The 23,421-nt window shown below is 45.2% G+C and overlaps 1 protein-coding gene across 15 annotated transcripts in view; it reads left to right on the forward strand.

Annotated features, from left to right (window-relative positions):
- auts2a (activator of transcription and developmental regulator AUTS2 a) overlaps positions 1 to 23,421 on the forward strand; it is a 342,595-nt gene that overhangs the window by 224,997 nt on the left and 94,177 nt on the right. For all 15 annotated transcript variants that reach the window (XM_076888884.1, XM_076888889.1, XM_024804007.2 and 12 more), the window contains one exon: positions 2,025 to 2,054. In XM_076888884.1, coding sequence (XP_076744999.1) covers positions 2,025 to 2,054 — 30 coding nt within the window. The remainder of the gene's footprint in view (positions 1 to 2,024; positions 2,055 to 23,421) is intronic.

Below are 23,421 nucleotides of genomic sequence, written 5' to 3' on the forward strand. Positions count from 1 at the left end.
CTGTTTTTTATCCTTCTCGAGATATTATTATTTACTACTTCCTGCCCGAGCTCGAACACAGAGTTCACGGGAGCTTTGGCGTCGTGGACGTTCAGATCGCCTGCTCTCGGCTGTCAGGCCTGATCTTAGGCTTTTTTACTTTGCTCATTATAAAGGCATTTCCATTTTATTAAGTTTTCCACCTTTTCCACCCCCCACCCTTTGTCGCTTTGGGAAATTTGCATACCTCTATTCCTAGGGGGGGAAAGTAATGACAGCAATTTCTTTTCTTTTCTCTCCCCCACTAGCCGTGTGAGTGCTTCGTTTAGCGGCACCTGCGAAAGCGACAGGCTCGGGGATGAGAAGTGAAAGAGAGCAGTTGATTAAATCATCATCAAGTCGCAGCACAGAAAGTCAATTCTGCTTGCCGTCTACAATGATATCCCTTTATCTTAAAGTAATGAGCTATGGCACTTTTGCATCGGGTAATACGATGAGTTCCATTAGCATGTTCCATTTGCTTCACAAGCAAGGGCAAGTCATTCCAGCCGGCTTCTATCTTGGCAATCAAAGCAATTGGCTGCACAGCCGAGGAGCGGGGGAAGCAGGGAGAGCAAAATAAGAACAAAAAGGAAACACGGGGAAGAAAGGCTAGACTCCTTTTTTTCGTGGATCACAACACAATGCAGAAAACTGAAATTATGTCAATTATTTGAACCCCTCGCTTGCTTGCGTCGTGCACAGAGAAGCAGCTAATGAGTGCTCGGTCGCGTCGCTGTTGCTACATTCTCAAAAGCCTGAACGCCGTTGATCTCGTCTGCGGCGTTAGTCTGTGTGGGAGGCCACGAGAGAGCGATGCAGGCAGACACGCCTATTTACTCAGGAGCTGGAAGAGATGCATAAATGCACGCAGTTTGGAGCTTTTAATATTACACAGACACCCGCGCGTGATCGTGATCTACCGTCGTCTGTCGTTATCTTTATTTGTTATCAGGGCTCCTGCACGCTGTCTTAAAACGGGGTTGGAATGTATGGCGGAGAAGGAGTGAGAGCGAAATGGAGCAGGGAACGTCTGAGGAGTGTTTGCCCAGTGCGTTTATTGCCTCTGCATAATTTATGAGCTGCTGGAGCTGACCATCATGGCAGTGTGCCGCAGGCAGCCCCTTGGGCTGTGCGGGACAGGCCTGTAAATTGGATGCTATGCTCCTGCTGAGCTCGCAAGCCCCCTTTTTACCATCCAGCCCGAGAAGCAGATCAGCCACAAACCCAGCCAGCTACCTTTGAGCTCTGCAGGGCCCAGATCAGCAAAAAAAAAAATAAGAGCACGAGATGGAAGGAAGAAATGACACGGCCTTCTGTCGCTCACTCCGTGGGCCGTCAATCATCCCCCCCCTTCACTCCTGCCATACTTTAATCGTCACCCACCAACCCCTCCTCGCGCTCCTGCCCACACGCTGTACCAGCCCCTGCCCGTATTCCCCCCCAGTGCCTTTTTCATTACTGACTCCAGTGCTTCCCTGCACCTCAGCCATATGCACAACTACGAGGGCCGCCATTCACCCAGCATCACGCTAATTAGTTGATAAAGAATTAAGTGGACCTTGAAATTGAAATTGGAACAAAAAATTGAAATCTAGCCCCCTTTTTCCTCCCACCATTACCAAGTTCCCTTCCTCCTCGTGTCAATCTGCCATCCCCAGCCTGAAGCAGCAACAACATCATGCTATTAGAATTCCAGTGGCGATTAGAGTTCGGAGATTCCAGCTCTGTCTGAATTTTACATGGTGCCCAGTGTTAACAAGGGCACGGGCGCTCATGAGAAATTCACTTTATTTCACATTCTGCTGCTTGGATCAGCTAATGAACTGATCTGATGATATCCAGGTCCAGAATACAAGTTATGTGATAAATTTGTCATTAAAAAGTTGATAAGATGAATGAGATTATGGTGACCACACGCACTGGGATTGAATGCAAACTGTTTAAAACCCCACAAACTGGACATCTTATTCCTAATTTGAGCTTTCTCTTTCCTTCTCTCGCAGTGCGACACTGAGAGTGACCAGGACGACAAGGTAAGACTTTCACATTGGGCTGAATGTGCTTGAATCCCTTCGAGCGTCTTTTATCAGTGTTTTAAAAAGATCCAAATGTTACTTTAAGACTGAGAATTGAATGTAATTAGAATTAAACATCCTGTTAATAAGTATGACAAAACCTTAATTAGTTGCGCATTAATTATGAATGACTTAATGATGTGCAAAATCTAAATTGAACTGTTCTGGCTTTTTAGGATTTCAATGACATTTAAATGAGACTGCTCCGGCAGCCAGGCTTTCTGTTACTTAAAGCACAGACGAACGTGTCTGCAGCACGGCGTCTATTTCTGTATCTATCCATCCACCTATATGCTGGTGTCTGCCCGTCTGTTTCTGTGACGCGCTCTTTTTGCTCCTGCATTTGTCTTCACTGTAGTTCTGTTTCTGTAATCCCAGCAAAACCACCTCCTGCCAGGATCTATTGCGTCTTCCTGTGTTGGAGCTTCATTGCGTCAGTTTTGGCACTTTTGTTGCAGTTACATTGTTACAGCAGCAACGAAACACACAGCAGTGATTAGCAGCAAACAGGCTCTACAGATTTAACAAAGTCCGGAAGTGTTTCAGGGAAAAAGCCAAAATAATGTGAGTTATGTGAATATCATGGACTTCAACAGGTTATAGAACATAAGTCATGGGCCATGGTGGAAAAGCTGATGATGCTGAGTTGTGTACAACCTCAGTTTTTCTTAAATGTATTCATTTGCTTTAATTATTTTTTACTTTAGTGGTTTTTGGGTTAAATTAAACTGACTGTACTGGGAAAATACACAATTACAAGGTTGCAAAAACTATAAACTGTAGTGCTAAATGACTCCAGATGCAGGAATAGCAACTTTTCATATACATTTTTTCTCCTGGGAGAAAAAGTGATTAAGCTTTGGTGTTCTCGTGTCCTAGAGCAAGTACTGGGCATCCTGTAATTTCAGAGAAGAAAAGAAATCATAACAGATGTTGGCAAACGTTTAAAGGTTACACAAGTAAAGAAGCTAATGTGCCCGTTTATGGCTGTAAGTAAGAATATAGTGGCGTTGTTTTGAGGTCAATGATGTCCATCAGATCAGTTACACGTGGAGTTCTTGGCCCCGTTCAAAGAGGTGCTGCGAGCTTCTTAACCTATTTTGCAAACAAACGCTGAAAAGCAGCTTTTCAACATCCAGAGAGAAGAAGAAGAAGAAGAAGCCTAAAAGGAGTCATCATCAGTGTCAGAACCTGAGGAATCAAATGAACGGCATCCAGAGGTTTGTATGCTTGAAGTGACTTTGTACCCAGACACCATAGACATGATATGAGTTTATGAGTATGTGGTTGGAAAGAGATTCAGATCTGATTCAGTGGTAGAGCTTCTGCTCTCTGTGTGAGGTCCGAAAGCTAAAGGTGACTGAGCGGGAGGACATTTTTGTTGGTTAGAAGGTAAAGGACCTCCGAGGAAATGCATCATCCTCTCAGCTGTGTAAGGGGCGGGTACGAGAGGCTCGCGCTCTGTCTTTAAAATGTCCCCGAGGTGAGCTCGAGTCACGGCGATTACTTTTGGAGCGCTCTGAGGAGCCACGATCGAATCCTCAAACGAGACGCTGGACATCGTTGCGTAAACGTGCATCGCCCGTGCAGCGTTTCGTCTTCTGGGTTCTTGTTTTTCTTTCATGTGATGATGCAATGATGAGGATGGTCACGGTTGGGTAAAATAAAAGCACCTGTAAGCGTTTAAACGTTTGTTGCTATTCTGGTTGTAAAGCACTTTAAAATCCAGGTCTCAGTTTGAGCGTACTTTAGATTGTAAAAGCAGCCATATTAGCCACTGAATTCTAACCAGAGAGCTAGATGTGCTCTAATGATTTAGTAATGCCATTTGCTTGTAGTGTTTAGACTCTGCAGCAAATTGAGTCATTACTCAGTGTTGTCGATTTAAATTGCTCTTGTCTCGGTGGCAATTCCTTCTTGTTTCAGGAAGAGAGCGAGAGCACGGTAATCCCCCCAGTGACTGTATTAATTCACCCTGGCTCACGTTACGCTCCTGATGAACAGCACCGACTACACCTTCCTGTCATTGATTAATTGTGTGTTAAAGTAACAGAGGAGTGAATTAGTAAACGGGGACCCCTATGACAGGGCTGACTCACGCGTTCTTCTTCAACGTAAGGAGTAATTGGAGCTCCCACTCAACGGCCCTCCTTAGTCCACGTCACCTGCCACTATCTGCTCCTGCCAGGAGCCTCGCACGCTACGCCCAGTGCCGCTGCTGTCATTTGCATTCTGTGAGCGTGGCGGTCTCCTTTGCAACGCCGCGGCAGAGCAGAGTCATTTTAATGGGTCAAATGTATTCAGATGAGGACAAACGTGGCTTATTTCGTTTCCCTTCAAAAGCAGGAAATGGAAAAAGTGTTCCCAGGAGAAATCATGTTCTGCCTGGCGTAGAAGGCCTCTGCCGTGGAGCTGCCGGGCTCTGATAAGAGACAGCTCTCCGTGTGCACGCGATCCCGTGTCGCTGTGCGAGTGTGTTTCTGCGTGTGCTGGAAACTGTCAGAGCATTTGCTCATTACAAAGTGACCCGTAGGACGGGGCCTTCTGCAGCGTGACATGTTAATGGCATGCTGGGAGACAGGTAGGAGGACGCCTATCAGCAGTCACTCGCCGCACAACACTGGTATTATTAGCCCTGTATTCGTACTGTTAGCATCTCTTTCCCAGCAGCCAGTGTGCATGAAACTGTCCCTTCATGGGGGACAGTTTTTGGGGGGCTGAAACTATGCGTGGGGGGAAGTGAGCCGTTCTTCCTGAATAATGATCTTGTTTACCGTCTGTCATGGCTCGGCTCCTCCTTTGCTCCAAGGTGCAGAATCGAGGTGTCCAAACAGGATCAGGCGGTCACACGGGCCTGGACTCGTGCAGAACAGCTCATTTCCACTTCGCTGAGCTCTGTAGCATCAGGTATCGCTCATCCTCCAAAGGTCCATAAGCAGTGAAGTCTTTTAGGAGCCTCTGACAGGTCCACACACTTTAAATATATTAATAATAATGTGGATTTTTTATCAGTGTAAGTGCAGCCTGCCTCATTTATTTTCAAACGGAAACATTCCCTCAACGTTTAATCTAGCAGTGGTAGATTTCTCCACCTCGTCTTGGATCTTTGTAATATAGTCGAGAGGCTCCGGCTCTGTCTGGACTCACGAATGCTTAAGTGATTTTTTTCCTTCTTCCTAAGTGGCACCTTGAAACTGCCCGTCAAACATTTTCGCACCGATGTGCGCTAATGCTCAAGTGCTCCTGTTCCCCAATCATGCACTTAGGCCCTCAGCGAAGACAATGAGTCTATACTGTAATCTGCACAACTTTATCACCACGCAGCTTTTATTCCTCTTGCCTCCGGCCTTTTTTATAGACCACACCTTCCTAAGTGTTATTTACTCGCTCTATCAGTAGCCACAAGCTGTAAATGCCATTCTGAAAATGTTCTGCGTCTTATTAACGGCCGCGCAGCAGAGAGCTGTAATTCGCTGTGCTTTGCTCTTATTGGAGGCAAGGGATCCAAGCAGGAACCTGTTTGTCCTTGACATAAAATAAAGATCTGAACCAGTAATATATTTGCTGTTTCTCCTCCTTTATTGTTTTGCTGTGTTTGCCCTCGGGCAATTATAGCAGAAGAGTCGTGTTTCTCAATCACTCAGCAGCACTGTACATAAAACCGTTTTATATCTTCCATCCCCCCACACAGCCTCACCCCAAACCCTTCCTCTTCCGCCGCAGTGGGAAGGATGAGTAATAAAAAGGAGAGAGCAACTTGTCAGCGTTAAAAGATTATGTGTTTTGCCCCCTCCAAAGGAAGAGAGTAGTGTTTACAGGCTTGAGTGGGTGCTCGCTAGGCCGAGGCTGAGGCTGATTGCACTAGAGTACCCTGTCAGCCAGTGATTTGTCATGTACTTTATCATCCTTGTCACTCTGCAGAGCGTTGTCATAGGTAACATTCCCGCCTGCCCCCTCCCCGCTCTGTGCTTTGTACCCAGTCAGTGTAGGAAATTTGTATTTACTTTGGGGGAGTGTAATTTGTTCCTCATGGATAATATGACCCTTAGCGGAGCCGGATCACGGGTTAGTTGAAGTGATATTTTCCGGTAATGGTAGTCGTACATCATGGCTGTCAGGCCGGGTTAGGAGGCGAGCACATTACAGCTCCATTTTAGCACTGCAGGCATCTGGGATTATTTTCCATAACCAAGTATGACATGACTGCTCTGCGGAGTGCATTAAATTTTTACTAGCTTTTTTCCCTCCCCCGGCAACTTCTGTGGCTTTTCCCCCCGCTCTGGGTCTCGGGGCTGCCACGGTGATGGATACCCTCCAAGTCCCAGCAGCACTGGCCAAGGTTAGCGGGTGTCACAGACCTACACCGCTCCCCTCCATCCAATAACCGGCAAATCCCTGCTCCCACCGAGGGGTGCGCACCGCCCACCGCTCTGTGTTGCAGCAAACCGAGGGCCTCCGCTCACCGCCGCAAAAGCACAATAGGATTATTCTGCTTTTACACTTCAGTTATCAAGTTTGTGTGAATGTGCAAATACAAGTTTAGCAGTTTTCACCAAAAGGAGCAGCAACAAAAGACAGACGGAGGTTTGGACAGCATCCTTGAGCGGATCGTGTTTGCGCGCGGCGGCTGCTCTCCAGAGCTTCTGATGGCTTTTCTGTTCTTTGCTCCGCTAATTTTGATTCCGCTCTCCTTGGCAGCAAGGTCAGCAGTGTAAATGCCACCTCTTGCCATTGACAAATGGTCACCCCCCTGTCTGATAATCACTGAGGTCTCAGAGGTGGACGAGCAGGCGGAGCTCATTAGGGCGCCACAGATGAGAAATTAATGTGGAGATTCCAGGCCTGGCAGAAAGCCGCAATGATGGGCCTCGGGTGGGGGGGGTGGAGGAGGTGGCGGTGTGTGCTGGGGGCTGGATGGATGGACCCTGTCTAATGGATGACCAGGTCAGCAGGCAGCATCACTCCCTAGACACACATACGCACACGCCGTCCCACCCGCTACCTCCCCTCCTCTTAGCGCCTGTCACCTCACCCACCCCGCCCACAGCTAGTTCTGATGGACTTTACACTCCACGATTTAGCGTCGCTATGCACGTGCTAAACGTGCTAAACATTTCTTTTGTCGACATGTTTTTCCTGCTGTGTAATGTCCCTCTTACCTTATTTTCTGTAACACATTTTTGTAAATGAGACAAATCTAGAACGTAGAGAAACGAGCCGGCGCTAATGTTATTAATGGAGCACAGCCAGTGAGACTTACAGAGCTGTGATAGTGAACTGAGAGTCAGCAGTATGGCTAGCCTCTGGGGTTCGCCCCCCCTTCATTCTCCTTTACAGTCACTGTGACCCATTTACAGTAGCTCCACATCCTCCTCATTGTCCCAGCAGGTAAATCCTCATTCTGTCACAGCGTCATCTCCTGCTAGCATTCACAGCCTCTGAGGTGGACAGGATCAGCACGTCATTAATGTTGGGATCTGTGAAAGCCAATTTTTACATCATTGTAAGTGTGTAGCTTTGCAACCTTTAGAGTCAGAGCACAGAGTACGAGCTGGAAATGTTTTTCGTTTGTCAGAAGCTTTTAAAGTCCACAATTCAAAGTAGTTCCCCTGAAAGCTTCCAGCTTATTCAGGAGAAAAATGATCTAAACCTACGTGGCTGCATCGCCGTTGCCTTTTCGATTGCCTCCCGATGCTTTGTGATTGCTAATAGTGTGTCGGTTTTGGTGTCGAAACACAGAACTGTAGATGGTTTGACTCTTACCTTGAGATGCGATATTATACAAGCCCTAATGTGTGTTACACTTGCCTCTAGAGTGCTCAACCTCCCCATTCATTTATGGCCAACAATAAAATGTAATAATGCACACGTTTGAATAGGACAAGGTTGCCAAGTCCTTGAAATTGAATGGGGGAAAAACAGTCACAGAATCATGTTTCTAAGGCAATGATTCAATTCCCAGTGCAAGCTGAGAACACAGGGGATGGAAAATAATTCTATCAGCAACAAAAACCATAAATATGCTGTTTGACTGAGATGTTTACTCCTGTGGAAAGAAAAAGCCATTTCCATCTTTCCTGACCTGGAAAAGAAAAATCTCTCAGGCAAATTGTGTCCATATATCAAAGACTTTATGAGATTGTCCTCATACAAAGAGGCTTTAGAGTGGAAACACAACCCCAGTTAAAGAAATATCAAGTCCAGTCTATATTTAAGGATAAGCATAATGAGGCGCTTATTTCCCACTGTTTCGCTTTTGCACACATGATATAACAGAGAGATTCTTTATCAGCAGAGTAGAGAAGGCGTATTATTCTTGGTAAATGATTGAACTGCTTTTATAACCATCTGTTAAACCCCTCATTAGCTCTCCCCATATTTCTAATAGTTGCACTAATGTTGTTTAAGCAGCGTTATTAAAACTGGCCTGAGCTCCGAGTTAAAAATAGCCAAACACGTCGAGTCAAACTCAATTACATACATTTTTAACATCATTGACCTTCCCAATTACGAACCTGCTCCATATGGTGCCATTTATCAGCTGCCGCGATGCTAACAAAACAGTGGGCAGCTAGGCAGAAGCGTGCGCGGTGCTGCGCATGCAGAACCTTCTGGGTCGTGTTGGGCTGGACGATCAAGAGCAAGCAGTGCCCCGACTCCTCAGGTGTCTGTGCTCATCTCTATTTATGAGCCAGTGTTGCCAGTTACCGTGTTTAATAAAACATGGAGCAAGACCTTGGGTTCAAACCAGCGTCTCTGGAAACAGACTGCTTATGAAAAAAAACATCGGTTGTTATGCAGGAAATCAGTTTTTCTCACATTCGCTCTTCATCCCTCACTGTCTCCCTGTGAGAGCGGCTTCTCCAGCACACCAAGGTTAAACTTTCTCAGCGCACTGGGTGAATGTCAGTCAAAGTCTGGCTCACCTGCACGTAAGCCCCCCCAACAACTGGGCCGGTGACTCCCCCCCTCTGCCCCGTTATTGCCCTTTTGTCAAGCCGGTGATTTCTGCAGAATTGACTGGCTCTGTGCGCTGTGCACATCAGGATCAGCTCACAGGAAGTGGAATCTTCCCGGCTATGTAAGGCAGGCGGGTTGTCATATGTCAAGTCCTGTGATATTTGTACCAAATGAACAAGGCTGCAGATTAAAACCACCGTTTTACTGTTATCTGCTTAATACATCAGTAACAGTTGTTAGCTCGGTGTCCAGCAGTGCTTTTAACTGTGCAGGAGATGTTTTCTAGAATCACCTTCAGTGCTGCTGTCACGGCGGGGTGCGATGATGAGGTGGACCCAGAAGCAGACACGGTGGAGACAAAACTAAGGCTACATTCACTCTGCAGGTCTTAATGCTCAATTCCAATTTTTTTGTCTGCTCGTTCACACTACAAATAAAATGCAACAGCAAACGCGCTCTAGTGTGAACGCTCAAAGCGGCCGCATGCGCAAAAGAAGACGTCACACACAACGCGCTCTGTTTAGACCCAGAGCAAACAGTAAGTTTGACTGATGGCCTTAATATAAAGACTTCGGACTTTACGTTTCCCAATTTTTGCTTTAAGTTATTTTGTTATTTACATAATAATGTAAATAACCTAATAATGATCCTTATTGCTGTTTCAGAGGAGCGGTGCTTCAAAGGATAGCTGCAGATTTCTGTCAGAATCTGCAGGTTATACAGTACAAAGAAAATGTTCACATTTCTCCAACGTTGCCTTCCCAACATCTACACTGGATGGCCAGGAAGCGTTCACGATGTCTTCTCGGGCGCTGATAATCAGCGTCTGTCTTGTGTCAGTGACGTAAAAGACGGATTTAATGCGACCTGACCATCAAGCAGCAGTCGCTTTCTAAAACATCGGATATGTATCGGTTTCAGCACCACATACGAAAGTGACCCAGATCGGATTTGAAAATATCGGATTTGTGCCGTTCACACTGTCATAGCATGATCGGATATGGGTCGCAAAGGGTCAAAAAAATCTGATTTGATGCGCTTTCACCTGCAGTGTGAACGTAGCCTAAGTTTCAAAAATAAGACTAATAACACAAATAAATAAAACAAGGCTCAACTATGAACTAAACTATGACTTTTTAAACTACGACCCTAACAAGGGAAACAAGGCGGTACGTAGGCAGACGCCGTGACGCTGGGGACTTAAATACACACGTGAGGTATGGGGACACAGCTGACTGGAGTGAAACATAATGACAACACAGGCGAGAGTAACGCTAAATACAACGAGCAAAGAATACCAGACTCTTTCAAAATAAAACAGGAAGCATAATAAGACGCAGACATGAAACATGACAGGTGGACACACTGAACAACAAGGGGAACCTACCACGGGCATAGCTGAGAGTCCACTGAGGACGAGAACATGTAGTGAACACAAACAGAGAAACAGAGTAACCTAAACTAAACCCGTAACTCAAAGCAACCTGATAAGCCTCCGTACAATATGCCTACAAATACAATAACCTCAAAATGCTGGGTCGCACACCCAGCCCGTGACAACTGTACAGCGATATTTAGTCTGGCTAGCATCTTTCGAGTAGCCGCATTTGTAGTCATGGACTTGAGATTATTATACACCACAGAAATGGCTGTATTGCAAATCTCCCAAGCAAACAGCTGCTGTAGAGGGCCATAACTCTAATATCCTGCTGTGTATTTCACCACAGGGAGTGAGTCACTACAGAAGTAGATCCTTAATGAGGGAAATAGAAAGCAAGCCTGTCATAATGACAGCGACGTCCCAGCATGCATGGCGGCAGCCACAAACAATCTTAATGACACGAGGGGCTCTGAAGAGAGGCTGTATGCTGTCGGCTCCTGGGCTCGGCCCGGCTCCCTAACCCCTCCCACATCCTTTGCTTTAAACCGCCACCACCGCATTGCTTGTTAGAGGCAGTGTAATTAGGTGGCTGAGCTTGTTGCGAGTAGCCCAGGTCACAGAGGCATGTCCAACCCTTGTCCTGATTGCTCCTCGGGGAATTATTGACAAAACACAAGGAACATTGCATGTTGGGCTCTAATTATGTGTACAAGACATAGATGGCCCCGGGGAAATTAAATGAAATTCCCCAGCTTGATGGGTCCTCCACACTCATGGGATCCATTCTGTTTCTTATTAAGCTCAGCCATTGTCTGCTTTTATGAGGCAGCTATGTGGAGCTCGGCACCAGCTAAATGCTTTTAAGTGTCTCTCTCTTCACAGTGGCAATACATCAATGACTCACGGTGGAAAATTGCCTGTCGATTTTGATCTACGCCGAAGAGCATGAGCAATAAACCGGCAAATATATTTAACTAATGCTCGCTAATATCGTAAATGTAGGGTGTGAATTGGAGCACCTGCGTGGTGTTTCATTGTGTAATCAGATTCTTTTCGCTGCAGCTTTGTGTGGACACATCCAAACACCTCTAATTCCTGTGCTCCAGATACTGGACAGGAATTGATAGTCTCCTGCTTGTGCAAATGAAGTGATAAGGGGGTCTCACCCAGATTACACAAGGCCTAAGTGGCACAGAGAAAGCTTATGGAGATGAATGAATTCATGAGGCTGTCTGACAGATTCTTAAGAAGCTATGTAATAAGGGATAAATCAAACAGCTACCATTTTGCCTCTGAATGATTTCAAATTAAAGGGAGATGGCAGACCTCCCAGGGGTGTTTGAGCTTGGCTATAGAACTGTGGCTGACCCCCCTCTGTTTTTCTCTATCATTAAAACACCCTAATGACTGATGTAAAGAAAAGAGTTTGCATACGCTGTAAATAAACAATCCCTCTTGAGTCAGCGCAGCAGGACGTTAGTGGTCTTTGACTGTGGGGCAGGCCTGATCCCAGAGGTCCGATCATTCTCACCAGCATTCATAGTTCACTGTATGATGTTATAAGATGAAGCATCATTTGGATCTTGTTATCTCTTATGGTTAGAAAGTGATAAATTGACTGCACTTGTATATAATGCTTTGAGAGTCGTGTAAACACGTGTAGTCCACATATTTTTTAAGAATTGCACCCGTGTGGCAGTGCAGGATTTCAAAATAAAATTAGCAGGTCCAACTAAATATAACTCTAATCAAAAAGTAACTTCCAAAAACTTAAACAACAAGTGGACACAACTCGCAAACTGAGCTATGGGTCACTTTTATAGTGGTTTGGCCAAACCATTGACACACAATAGGGGGGAACAAAAACAAACACCAGTACTAAGCACAGATAACATGCGTAAACCGAAAACACCCCTGTTCCTGATAAGCACATGTTAGTGCTGCTGAGCAGGCATGTTGTTGTCTTTCGCCCAGACAGGAAACAGCCGCACCAGGTAACTCAGAGAGAAACTTGGTTAATATGACACAAAACATTTTTAGAAAAACCACACAATGCTACGATGCACACGCCTCATAATATCAGTAAATGATTAATGAATTCTATCAGTGAAGCAACTGCAAACCAAACCAAGTGAATAATGTGTGGCTGATGACATCACAAGCGTCTTACTCGGGAGCAGGGATCAAACCACCAACCCACTCTTCCACCTGAGTCACTAGCACAGTCAATAACAGTAACAGACCAAAGATTTGACACCGTTCAGACGTAACACTGTGACCTCCTGCCTAATATTGTGTTGGCCCCATGTTTGCTACCAAAACAGCCCCGATCCACGAGACCCCTGAAAGCTGTGCTGTGGTGTCTGACACAAAGATTGTCACGGTCTGCGGAGGCAGACCGTGCGGAAATGTGTGTGGTGGACCCAGGAGCGAACACAAGCGAGGATGCAGGAGTGGAGTTAAACAAAAGCGAGCCTTTTATTCTGGCTGATGAAAGGAACAAAACAGAGTGAGGGCAGCATAAGAGTAATAGTTAAACAGAAACCTAAACTGGACATAAACTAAGGCAAAGCTATGGCTGGAGATACGGAACACAGGGGGTGGTAACACAGACGACGCGACGCAGACTGTATGAAACACAGAGACTAAATACACATGAGGGATGATCAGGGGAAGTGACCACACATGGGAACGCAGCTGACACACATGAACTTAACGACAGGACAGGAGGAGTAAAACTGAATACACTGACAGTGAATGCAGGCCTTCAAAGTAAAACAGGAAACATGAGACATGAACCGGGGAGACATAGTACAGGGGGAGGTGACATAACTGACAGCATGAACTTGACAGTACAAGACACACAGACATAAACACACGAAGGGCAAGGGAGACGTAATGCAGGGGTGATATATACAAATGGCTGGACTACCTAAACAAATAATAAACATCAAAATAGGCTAAGCATAACACACTGGGTCACATGACCCAGGACCATGACAAAGATGTTAGCAACAGATCCTTCAAGTTTTGAGGGGGGGCCTCCACAGATCCCACAGACGCTTGACCGGATTGATATCCAGGAAATTTGGAGCCCAAGTCAACACCTGAAACTCATCGTTGAGCTCGTGAAAGGGCGTACATGAGGGGTCTCCAACTCCAGGCCTCGAGGGCCGGTGTCCTGCAGGTTTTAGATGTGTCCTTGATCCAACACAGCTGATTTAAATGGCTAAATTAGCTCCTCAACATGTCCTGAGGTTCTCCAGAGGCCTGGTAACGAACTAATCGTGTGACTCAGGTGAGTTGACCAACAGTTATATCTAAAACCTGCAGGACACCGGCCCTCGAGGCCTGGAGATGGAGACCCCTGGTGTACATGGTCTGCAGTAATGATTGGGTAGGTGGTATGTGTCAGAGTAACATCCCAGCACTGCCTCTGCTGGCTTACCTTCTTCCCATAGCAAATCCTGGTGTTAGATGTTCCCCAGGTAAGCGATGCACACATACCTGGCCATCCATGTGATATAAAATATATATAAAAGAAAATGTCACTCATCAGAGCGGGCCACCTTCTTTCATTGCTCCACGGTCTGGTTCTGATGCTCATGTGTAAATATTTGGTGCATCTGCCGCCCAATCCTTACACTTTTTCCTGCTTCTAACACATCAAATTTCAGGACAAAATGTTCGCTTGCTTCCTAACACAGTCACAGGTGCCATGACGAAGACATAATCAGTGTTTTTCACTTCACCCATCAGTGGACATAGTGTTGTGCCTGATCTGTCCCTACATGTCCAGTCTGTCATTACAGGGTTCTATACGTGGCCTCAGCCAGCAGCATATATATAGGTCAGATCTTCCTGTGAAATTCCCACTGTGACCACCCGCCATCGATTGCTCTTATGAAGGTCTGTAAGAGCAGACATCAAAGCTTCGGAAAAAACCAGGTCTTACAGGAAAATGTCAGGTCACCTCATTGATACGACCCACATCGCAACAGCTCTCAGGTCAATCAAGCACGGGTCAGCCCTGTATTAGCCCATTCCTCCCAGTCCCACATCCCTGTGGCTACGCAGGCAGCTAGCTGGCTAGTACAGCGAGCGCGTGCGCACTCGAAATGTTACCGAGACCAGCATTCATAGAATAATTGGCAGAAGATGCAGATGCGCTGCAATCCGAGGCCAGAGAAAAGAATGTGATGTGTTCCGAATGGCAAGTGGAGGTGAGTCATCCTGACACTGCTGGCCCTAATGATATTTCTGCTTGGCAATGCTCCACAGCCAGGGGAGGGAGACGGGATGTCAGCGTGCAAACTAATGTCTGGATGGCATTTGCTGTTAGCTGTCATGTGTCGGCTTGAGTTATGTGCTTTAGCATCTACAGTTGCAGCCCAGACACCAATTTCATGATGTTAATCAGCGCCGGGCCGTGTCTACCCTCGCTTTCCTAAATCCGCCCCCGCGTCCTCATACATAGAAACATGTCACCAGAGTCCACAAAGCACATGCTCGCAAGCGAGCTCGCATGTCAGCCATGAAGTCGTAGGCATGCAGTTCTAAATAACTAAAAGACGTGCCCTTTGGGTGGTGAGATAGCTCATTACCTATGAGCGACCTTCCATCTGCACTCATGGCTGCTCTGGGAGCCATTATGATTATGATGGAAATCTCACAAGCCATTACTGGGAGACAGCGCAGGGCTCACTGCAGACACACTAATGGACTCATTTGTAATTGGGAGAGAGGGAAATGACTGTGAGCTAGCAGTGGCTTTGTTTGATGGAGTATGGGGGAGCGCATTCTAGATGTGACAAATGAAATGGGTTAGTTGTATGTGAACTAAACTCTCGTTTCCTGGATCACTGCATACGTGTGCACGCTTCTAAACATCGCCGTCCTCCGTTTCCTGCCTCGACTTCCAGGAGTCTGGTCATATTATCCTTTGATGAAGGTGGAGCAGAGCTGAGAGTTTAAGGATGATGATGTGCAGGAGCAGTTATTGAAGAATCCGTTTCTTACAGATGATGGTGGTGTTGAAACTGGCTGGTTGGGGATCGCTGGGTCTTTGTAGATCTTGAGATTTAATGGTAAAACACTTACCCCTCAGTAGGGCTGGGCCATATCATACCATTCACAGTATCGTTGACCAACACAGTATAATGTTGGTCAACGATAAGAAAATGAAATATGGCGATAGAATATGGGTAAAACACGCATGCGCAGTGCCTTTGTTTACATACGCACATGGCGGCGACGCAGAATAAGAAGGGCGAAAGCGGATCATTGAATGAAACGATGAACCTGAACTGGTTTGTAAAAATGCTGCAGCTTCACTGGTGTGGAACTGGTTTAGCTTTTGTCCGTCAGATACACAACAAAGCACTATTTTTGGTAGCGCATGCTAGCGGGCCGTCGTTATTACCGTGATTTTTGGAAAATACGGCGCACTTAAAATCAATCCTTTGATTTTTCTGAAAGTCGACAGAGCCCCTTATAATCCCGTGTGCCTTATGTATGAACTCTGGTTGTGTTTACTGACCTCGAAACGATTTTATGTGCACGGCGCTCGAAAATCTGTCAAATGTTTCAGTACGACTTTGCTGAGCTACGAAGCCGCACCGCTTGATGGATTGTTGGAGCATCACGGCTATCGTAGGCTGTCAGCGAGGAATTTGCATTTTCTCTGTTACATTTTTATATAACTTTAATGCAGATAAAAAACAGCTGCTTGTTTAAGTGAAAATACATTGTTGTTGTTTTTTGCACTAATAAAGTTGAGGAGTTGTAAAGTATTTTGTCTCGTGTCAATTATATCGTCAGTTATATCGTTATCGCAAATTTTCAAATGATATCGTGATAAATATTTTTGGTCATATCGCCCTGCTCTACCCTCAGCACGTTGTTCATGTATGACTAAAGGACAGGAGGAGCACAGGACTGGGTTCACCTATAAGATTAATGTGCTTGTCATGGTGTTTTTCTGGTATTTGCCTGTTTTGGTAATTATTCTGCGAGCAAACGTGACGGTTACACTACATTATGTTCTTCAACCCATAACTCGCAACTTTTTCACATTTGATTCCAGCAGCATCGGGAAAGTTGTTGCTGATTATTTCCTATTCTCTTTATTTTTTTAATTACTTGAAATTCCTTGTTTTGTTTTTTATTTTCTCCCCTTGCATTGTCCACACGACGTTGCTCTGCAGATTAGTTGTGATTTGCTTGTTATCCCCCCAAATCCCAGGGGATTAGGATAGCCATAAGTGCCATTGTGGCAAAACATAAGCTCTGCATGTGTTTAGAACAATAAACGTTTTAAAAACTGAGGAAATGACTCTTTTAGGAAATGAAAAAAGTTTTGGGCAAGTAGCATGGAGTAATGACGATTTAAGCCAAATATGTTCAGAAAAAGCCACATTTTATTCTTTATTTCATTCCAAATACAAGGAATGACTAAAATAACATGAAACATGTCAAATAATGTAGTAAATGTATTAATGTTACAACCCAAGAAGTTTTTGATAAGTATAATATGACCTGTAGGCCTGTGAGATGGACTGGAACACCTCTGTTATGATAAGATGCTGTTATGGTGTTGGTGGCATTTGAACCCACAGCTCTTTGCTGGTGAGCCAACATATCAAACTGGTTTTATGATGGCGGGAGCCAGATTGCTGATTCAGCACGTTTTCATAGAAGCCATGATTTACTTAGCAGTGACATCATCTTGTTGTTTAATGATGTTGTATTCAGGTGAACAAGTGCGCTTCTGCAGAATGCATTAAGTTCTGCATGGCGGGTTGTTAGTCCATGTCCTACATCTTAAACCAACAGGACATTTCACTGCGTGTTTATACGAGGGAGCCCCCCCAGCAGGAGCCTGACGGCTGCAAATCAGGGAGAGATGGGAGGAGGTTATGTGGGGGGAGGGTAGCTAATAAGATTGCCCCGACCTGTGTGATTTATAGATTCATTTGTGTGCTTGTTTAGAAACCTGATCTGCATTATTCATGTCGAGAGAGGAGCAGTACTGAGGACATTAGCTGGTTAACCTCTGCTTAGGTTAGGCCACATTATTTTAATAGCCATTGCGGGGGCAGGCCTCTCAACCCCGCTCTCAGAGCGAGCGAGGGGGAAGAGGAAGGAGGACCAGGGAGGAAGAGCAAAGCACAGCTCATTTATTCCAACCACGGGAACAGGTGGGACCGTGGCATTATTATTCAATTACATCTGTTAACGGTAAACAATGCACAGCGCTTTAATGCTCACAAGAGAAGGATAATTGGTAACCGAATGCCGAGTGACTTTTTACTGCTGCGCATTTTGTTTTTATCCACTGCACGCCACCTCTCATGCATGTCAAGTCACAGCGTTTTCTGCACATGTAATTACTTTCATCTCTATAATAATTATGCCATGTAGCCATGAAATATATTGCACCAGCTCTGACACAAAGCCACATTTGTCATCATCTCTGCAGATTGATGTGTCACTTATTAATGGCACGTCTCCTCACATGGATCCGATCCAGGAAAAACATGAAGCACAAACCTCAGCAGGGCAGCTCAGTCTCTAGGCAGTATTCACTGAATATATTGCTGTTACCCCTAATATTAAAATAACCTGTTACTGTAATGTACATAACAAAATCAGTCCCCATATATCATCCTCATCTTTGACAGTACTCACCAACAGGCTCAAAAACACAAATCCACTGCAAACGGGACCTGGGAGCAATCTGCTTATTTGCACACTAACAATTACTGAACGTCTAAATTCTACTAGATTTGCACATTTTTCATCTTCGTCCTGTCTCGTCTACAATAATTTTACCGAAATATAGCACATTATTTATCTGTAAATCCTAGTTTTATATCTAATGGACATATATATTTTATATACTTACAAATGCACTACGGGGGGCTTGGGGTGAAACAGCATTTCGGTACGCTGTGTATTGACAATAAAGGTCTTGAATCTTAAATGGATATATGCTGCCCGGACAAACATTTGCATTTGGAAACTGTATAATATTATTATCACTTTAACATTTAAACCAGTCTACTGACCTTAAGTGAGAGGTCAAAGGTCAAATGTGACATGATATTTTGTATCTTTACACAGGACTTTCTGTATGTTTACAACAGAATCGTAGGTTCCTACAAGGCTTTTAAGTCAAAGACCTCGTGGATGTTAGGAAACTTGGATTGTTACCATGACCATGATTACAGCCAAAGCTTTTGGAGCTGTTGTGTTTAAGTAAGTAAGTAAAGTTTATTTATTAAGCGCTTTTCATAGACAGGTAGTCACAAAGCGCTGCACACAGAGATAGAATGAGAAAGAATCATAGAACGATGAAACTCGCAAACATGGCAGAGGTAAAAAACAAAAAACCCAACAAAAACAAATGAAACTTCAACATCAGAGGATCGATTTCATTTGAATTTGACTTTCTGGGTCACTGGTTTTACTTACAACAAAGTTTAGTCAGAAGTTCAAGTCATATTTTGGAGTTTGTAACATGATAAAGGAAAAGTCTGTTGATTTTGTTTTAGCTACTCCACAGGTTTCCAAAGACTCGCACTGGCGTTATAAAAAGGATCAACTGCACACAGTATCACAGATGCAGTTGAAATCAGGCCTCTGCTGTATATACCTACACACCTTTAAATAAAACTCACAATTTTTCATGAATGGCTTTTTCATCAAAGCAGTTCTGATTCAAATCAAAACAAATGTGCTTTTCCCTCATACACAAGTTCATTACTAAGACTCCAAACGTATCGTGATCTCTTAACTGTGACAAAAGCCACCTCAGTTTAAGTGAGGACGAGATGTAATAAATTTCCTCCCACCTTCCCGGTGTGGATGATCCACCCCTTTCTGTTCTTTCTCCCCCCTCTCCCCCCTCTCTGGAGAGAATACCATCATGCATAAAGAAAGAGAGCGGCAGCAGCATATGTCTGTGGCAGAGGATGCGGCGCTGACAGGCCGAGCTTATCGTCTCCGCAGCTCTTCACTACAAGCGTGATTACCGCTGACAGCTCCGACTGCTGATAAAAGCGGGAACATTAAAGAAAACAGAAGAGCCGCACAGTCGACGCACCAGTGTTTCTTCTCATCAAGCCCCCCCCGCCCCACCATCCCAACCACCACCTCCACGAGCGGCTCCTTCTATTCCTCTTTTTTCCCAGTACCCAACGCCAGGGTGTCAGAGCTGTCGAGAGCGGGAAGTGACATCACAAGAATTCGCCAGCAGTCTCGAGGCTCATCATGTCAGCGGCAGCCTGTCTTGTGTCAGGCTTCCCCCAGGCAAGCTGTGATCCAGCCCTCGTCTCGGCACATCAAGACTCCTCGCCGAGGAGGGGAGGGAAGAAGGGAGAGAAAAAATTAACAGAATGTTTTTCCATCTTGTTAACTGACAGCATCGTTTGTTAGAGCGCTGTCTCAGCAAGCGCAGTGTGTAGAAGGCTTTCAGATTGGCAGAGGGAAGAATTGGCAAGTGGAAGCATGGTGAATTATTGAGTTTGGATGAGGTGTCAGAGCTACCGCATTGCTTTGCGTGGGTTTTCCAGAAAGCATCTGAGGTGTGATAGGAGAACAAGCGTGGGGGAGTGCTTGATTAAAAAGCTGTGAAGAACGCGGGGCATCGTTTTCTTGGGCTGGTCCGACTATTTGTGTTTGTATGTCTGTATATGTGTGCATACTGTATATAATTACTTTGAACATCCAAAAGAAAATGGTACAAAAGCTGTCCCTCGTTTCTTCCAGAACTACTTTGTGCTTTGCCAGAGTGAGTCGGTGCTTCACGAGTCATGGAAAATCTGCTCCGTCTCCGGGGTAAATCTCCATCTCGCAGATCTGGCCCTCCGTCAGCTCATTTGGACAGAGAGAGGACTGCCTCGGCAAAGAATACTTTTGATTCTCTTTTCATTTATTTGAACTGATCTGCTGTGATTAAGAGCTCCGTGTCTCATTATTCTGTTTTGGAGAGGAACGGGGCACTGCCTTTTGCCAAAATATTTGAATGATTAGGGCCCAGGCACGAGCTATGCCAAAGCGACGGGAAGCATTCACTCTGCTTATTAGATTCACTTAAATGCTGTTGTAAATCATCGCTGCCAGTGCACGCTGCCAGGCCCGGGCTTTACTTCGAGAAGCTTCCACTGCCAAAGCATGTGCGCAGTGCAGAGCCACTAGAGGCAGCTGAGGCTGCTGGTCTGTGCTGCTGTTTGTTTTAGCTCGGCCTATTAATGCTGCAAAACGGTTGTTTGACCACTTTTGGATGCGTTTCCCAGATGAAAATGCAATTAATCCAGCAGCTGCAAGACAGGTTGAGTTTGAAGAAGCTGAGCAGCTGGAAGCGGTTTCTGCGTCTGAGATGAGGAATGAGCATCTCAGCTTTAAGGTGCAGGAACCTTTATTAATACCACGATGCCATTTTATCAGTTCGGTTCGGTGCGAGTGTCGCAGATCGTTGCCACGCTTGATTATGGCCCTGAGACTGAGCCAGTGTGATTAGTACTAGAGTTAAACCTGAGTGTTCTTCTATTGTTCTGTCAATTTCAAGATTGCAGAGTGAGAGGAAAAGAGGGAAAAATGGCAGCTTGCTGAGCACTCAAGGAAAAATACCGGCTTTGGACTTTGAAACTACCGCTGGAAGCTCAATCATGCCTTCCATTTTGGCACATTGTCAAGAAGCAAATGCAACAAATCAGAACATATTGTTCCTCGGGGGGCATAATAAGAGCCTTTGAACCGTGAGCTTCCCCGCTCTGCTTTTGCCCTCTTAGTGACAAACTGACTCCATCAGTTTGTTATTCATATTACCCAAGTCAGTCAGTCTCCGCCATCTGCGCTGATACGGCCTCCGTGTTTGTCATCCGGTCACTTCCTTCACAAAATAACATGTCATCAGTCTGTCTGCTGGAGTAAAGGTCAGTGTGCCGGGATGGCAGAAACACGAGTGGGATTTCCTCCATCCTAAATGGCCTATAAACACTCACCACCTGCTTTGACTCCAGTGCAGCTTGGTTTTCAATAAATGCCGCGGTACAAAAAAGGACAGATGAGGATCGTGAGGTGTGATTGGGACAGGGGAGGGTGGGGGAAAGGAAAAGGAGAGAAAGGAACAGGCAATTTAGCAGTGGCTGTGACTCGGGAGGAGAGGGGAGAGATGTATGGCGCCCAGCCAGCAGAGCAGTGGAAAACAGTGGTCCAGACTAATGATCCACAGCGTGATCATTATGGCCCCCACAGAAAGGATGGGCACAAGGCATGGTTCCCTGGAAATCAATTCCCAGAAGGCACATGAGTACTAGTTGTAAATCATAGCGCTATGGAAGGCACCGGCAATGAGAGCAAAAGAAGGCCGTGGAAGAGGAGAAGGGTAGAGGGGGGAACCTTCTTCGGGTGGGTGGGTGGAGCGAGAAGGGAGAGCTCTTTCCATCATAAACCCGAAAGCAAAATTACTCCCCAGCCCTGCCCCTCCTTCCCAGAAAAGCAAAACCAATGATGCGGCTGTTCCAGCCTCTTGCCCCTCGGCCACCCCAACACTTGATGGCTTCATTGCAGGTTGAGATTTAGAAAAATCTTCTCAAATTGATTTATATCGCACAGAAGACCCCCATCAATCCTAATATGAAAGTAATGAAATTGTTGGGTGTTGAGGGGAGAAGCGTGTGCATGTGTATGAGAACATGTGTTTTGTCAGTGGTAGTGGAGGCGATTGGGGGGGTTCAGTTTATGGTGAAACATCACGATAAAGAAGGCAGCGATAAAGGGGAATCCAAAGATGACACATGCAGCAGCTCTGAGATAACAGAAGCGTGGTTCAGTACCTTCAGCCTGCAGCTCCTCGAGGCTGTCTTGAAGATGTCGTGTGGATGATAGATGCAAGTTCAGTTGGTGCACATGTCTGATTTTGCACCTTTGCAAACTATTTTCTGTAAATTCCAGCTACAGCGTCATCGTCGTGTTCGGATGAATTATCCTGCTGCTCGACATCACTGAGTCGTTTGCCTTAATCTAGAAAACGGATCACCGAGAGGAAGTTGGGCAAGAAATATCACCAGTAAGACTCTCAGATGGTTACTGTGGTACTGTACACATGGTAGACAGAGTGATTTCTGGAAAGGTTTTGCAGTAGTTTCTGGAACACAGTTTTTTGTGCAATTAAATAAATGAAATGTTAGTCTTATATATAAATGTTTATGTATAGCTCATATTATGTGCTCCATCTGACGTTGGTTTTTATGCTCATTGTTTATTTTGGGAAGGAAACATTATATCAACTGAAAGAAAAGACTACCGGTGCACACACAGGTAACTGATGGAGGCATCTGCATTAAACATTTGACTGAAACATGTTCAAAATCTAAAATGCGTGATATTTGGAAAGAAAGACACCAGATTTCATCTGTCCTTCCAGTAAGTATCATATCATGAAAAAACATCAAAACCGGATGGAAAAGGCTTAAGATTGCTCTCCTAACAACGGTGTCATTTCCAGATAACTGGGCGGTCTCACCTGAAAGAAAGACCTTCACACATTTGGGAACATATCAGCAGATTACCACATAGGCCATAATTGATAAACTGTCCATGTATTCGACATTTAAACTATCACCTTCTTGCTTGGAGACACAGTAAAAGCTAATGTGGATTTTTTTAATTAAAAAATGTTTGTGCTGAAGGTTTGGTGATTCAGTCCTTCAAAACCTTTGTGACTGTGAACACAACAAATGTGTTACTGATGTGCTTCCATGACCCTGTAGTGTTTCAGAAACACTGGTTGTTAAATAAAGGACACAACCCATGTATATGCATTATTTAGGGAAAAAAATAGCGCCCCTTAGACTCAACATTAATCAGCCTACAAATGAATCTTGCTTATGAGCTATAGTTCCTGCAGCTTTTCATTCTGTGCTGGAGCTGCATAAGTTTCAGCAATAACAAATGATGCTATCCCACATTTCTCTTTCT

This window comes from Maylandia zebra, linkage group LG10 (assembly GCF_041146795.1).
Source record: "Maylandia zebra isolate NMK-2024a linkage group LG10, Mzebra_GT3a, whole genome shotgun sequence".
In the NCBI taxonomy this organism is placed as follows: domain Eukaryota; kingdom Metazoa; phylum Chordata; class Actinopteri; order Cichliformes; family Cichlidae; genus Maylandia; species Maylandia zebra.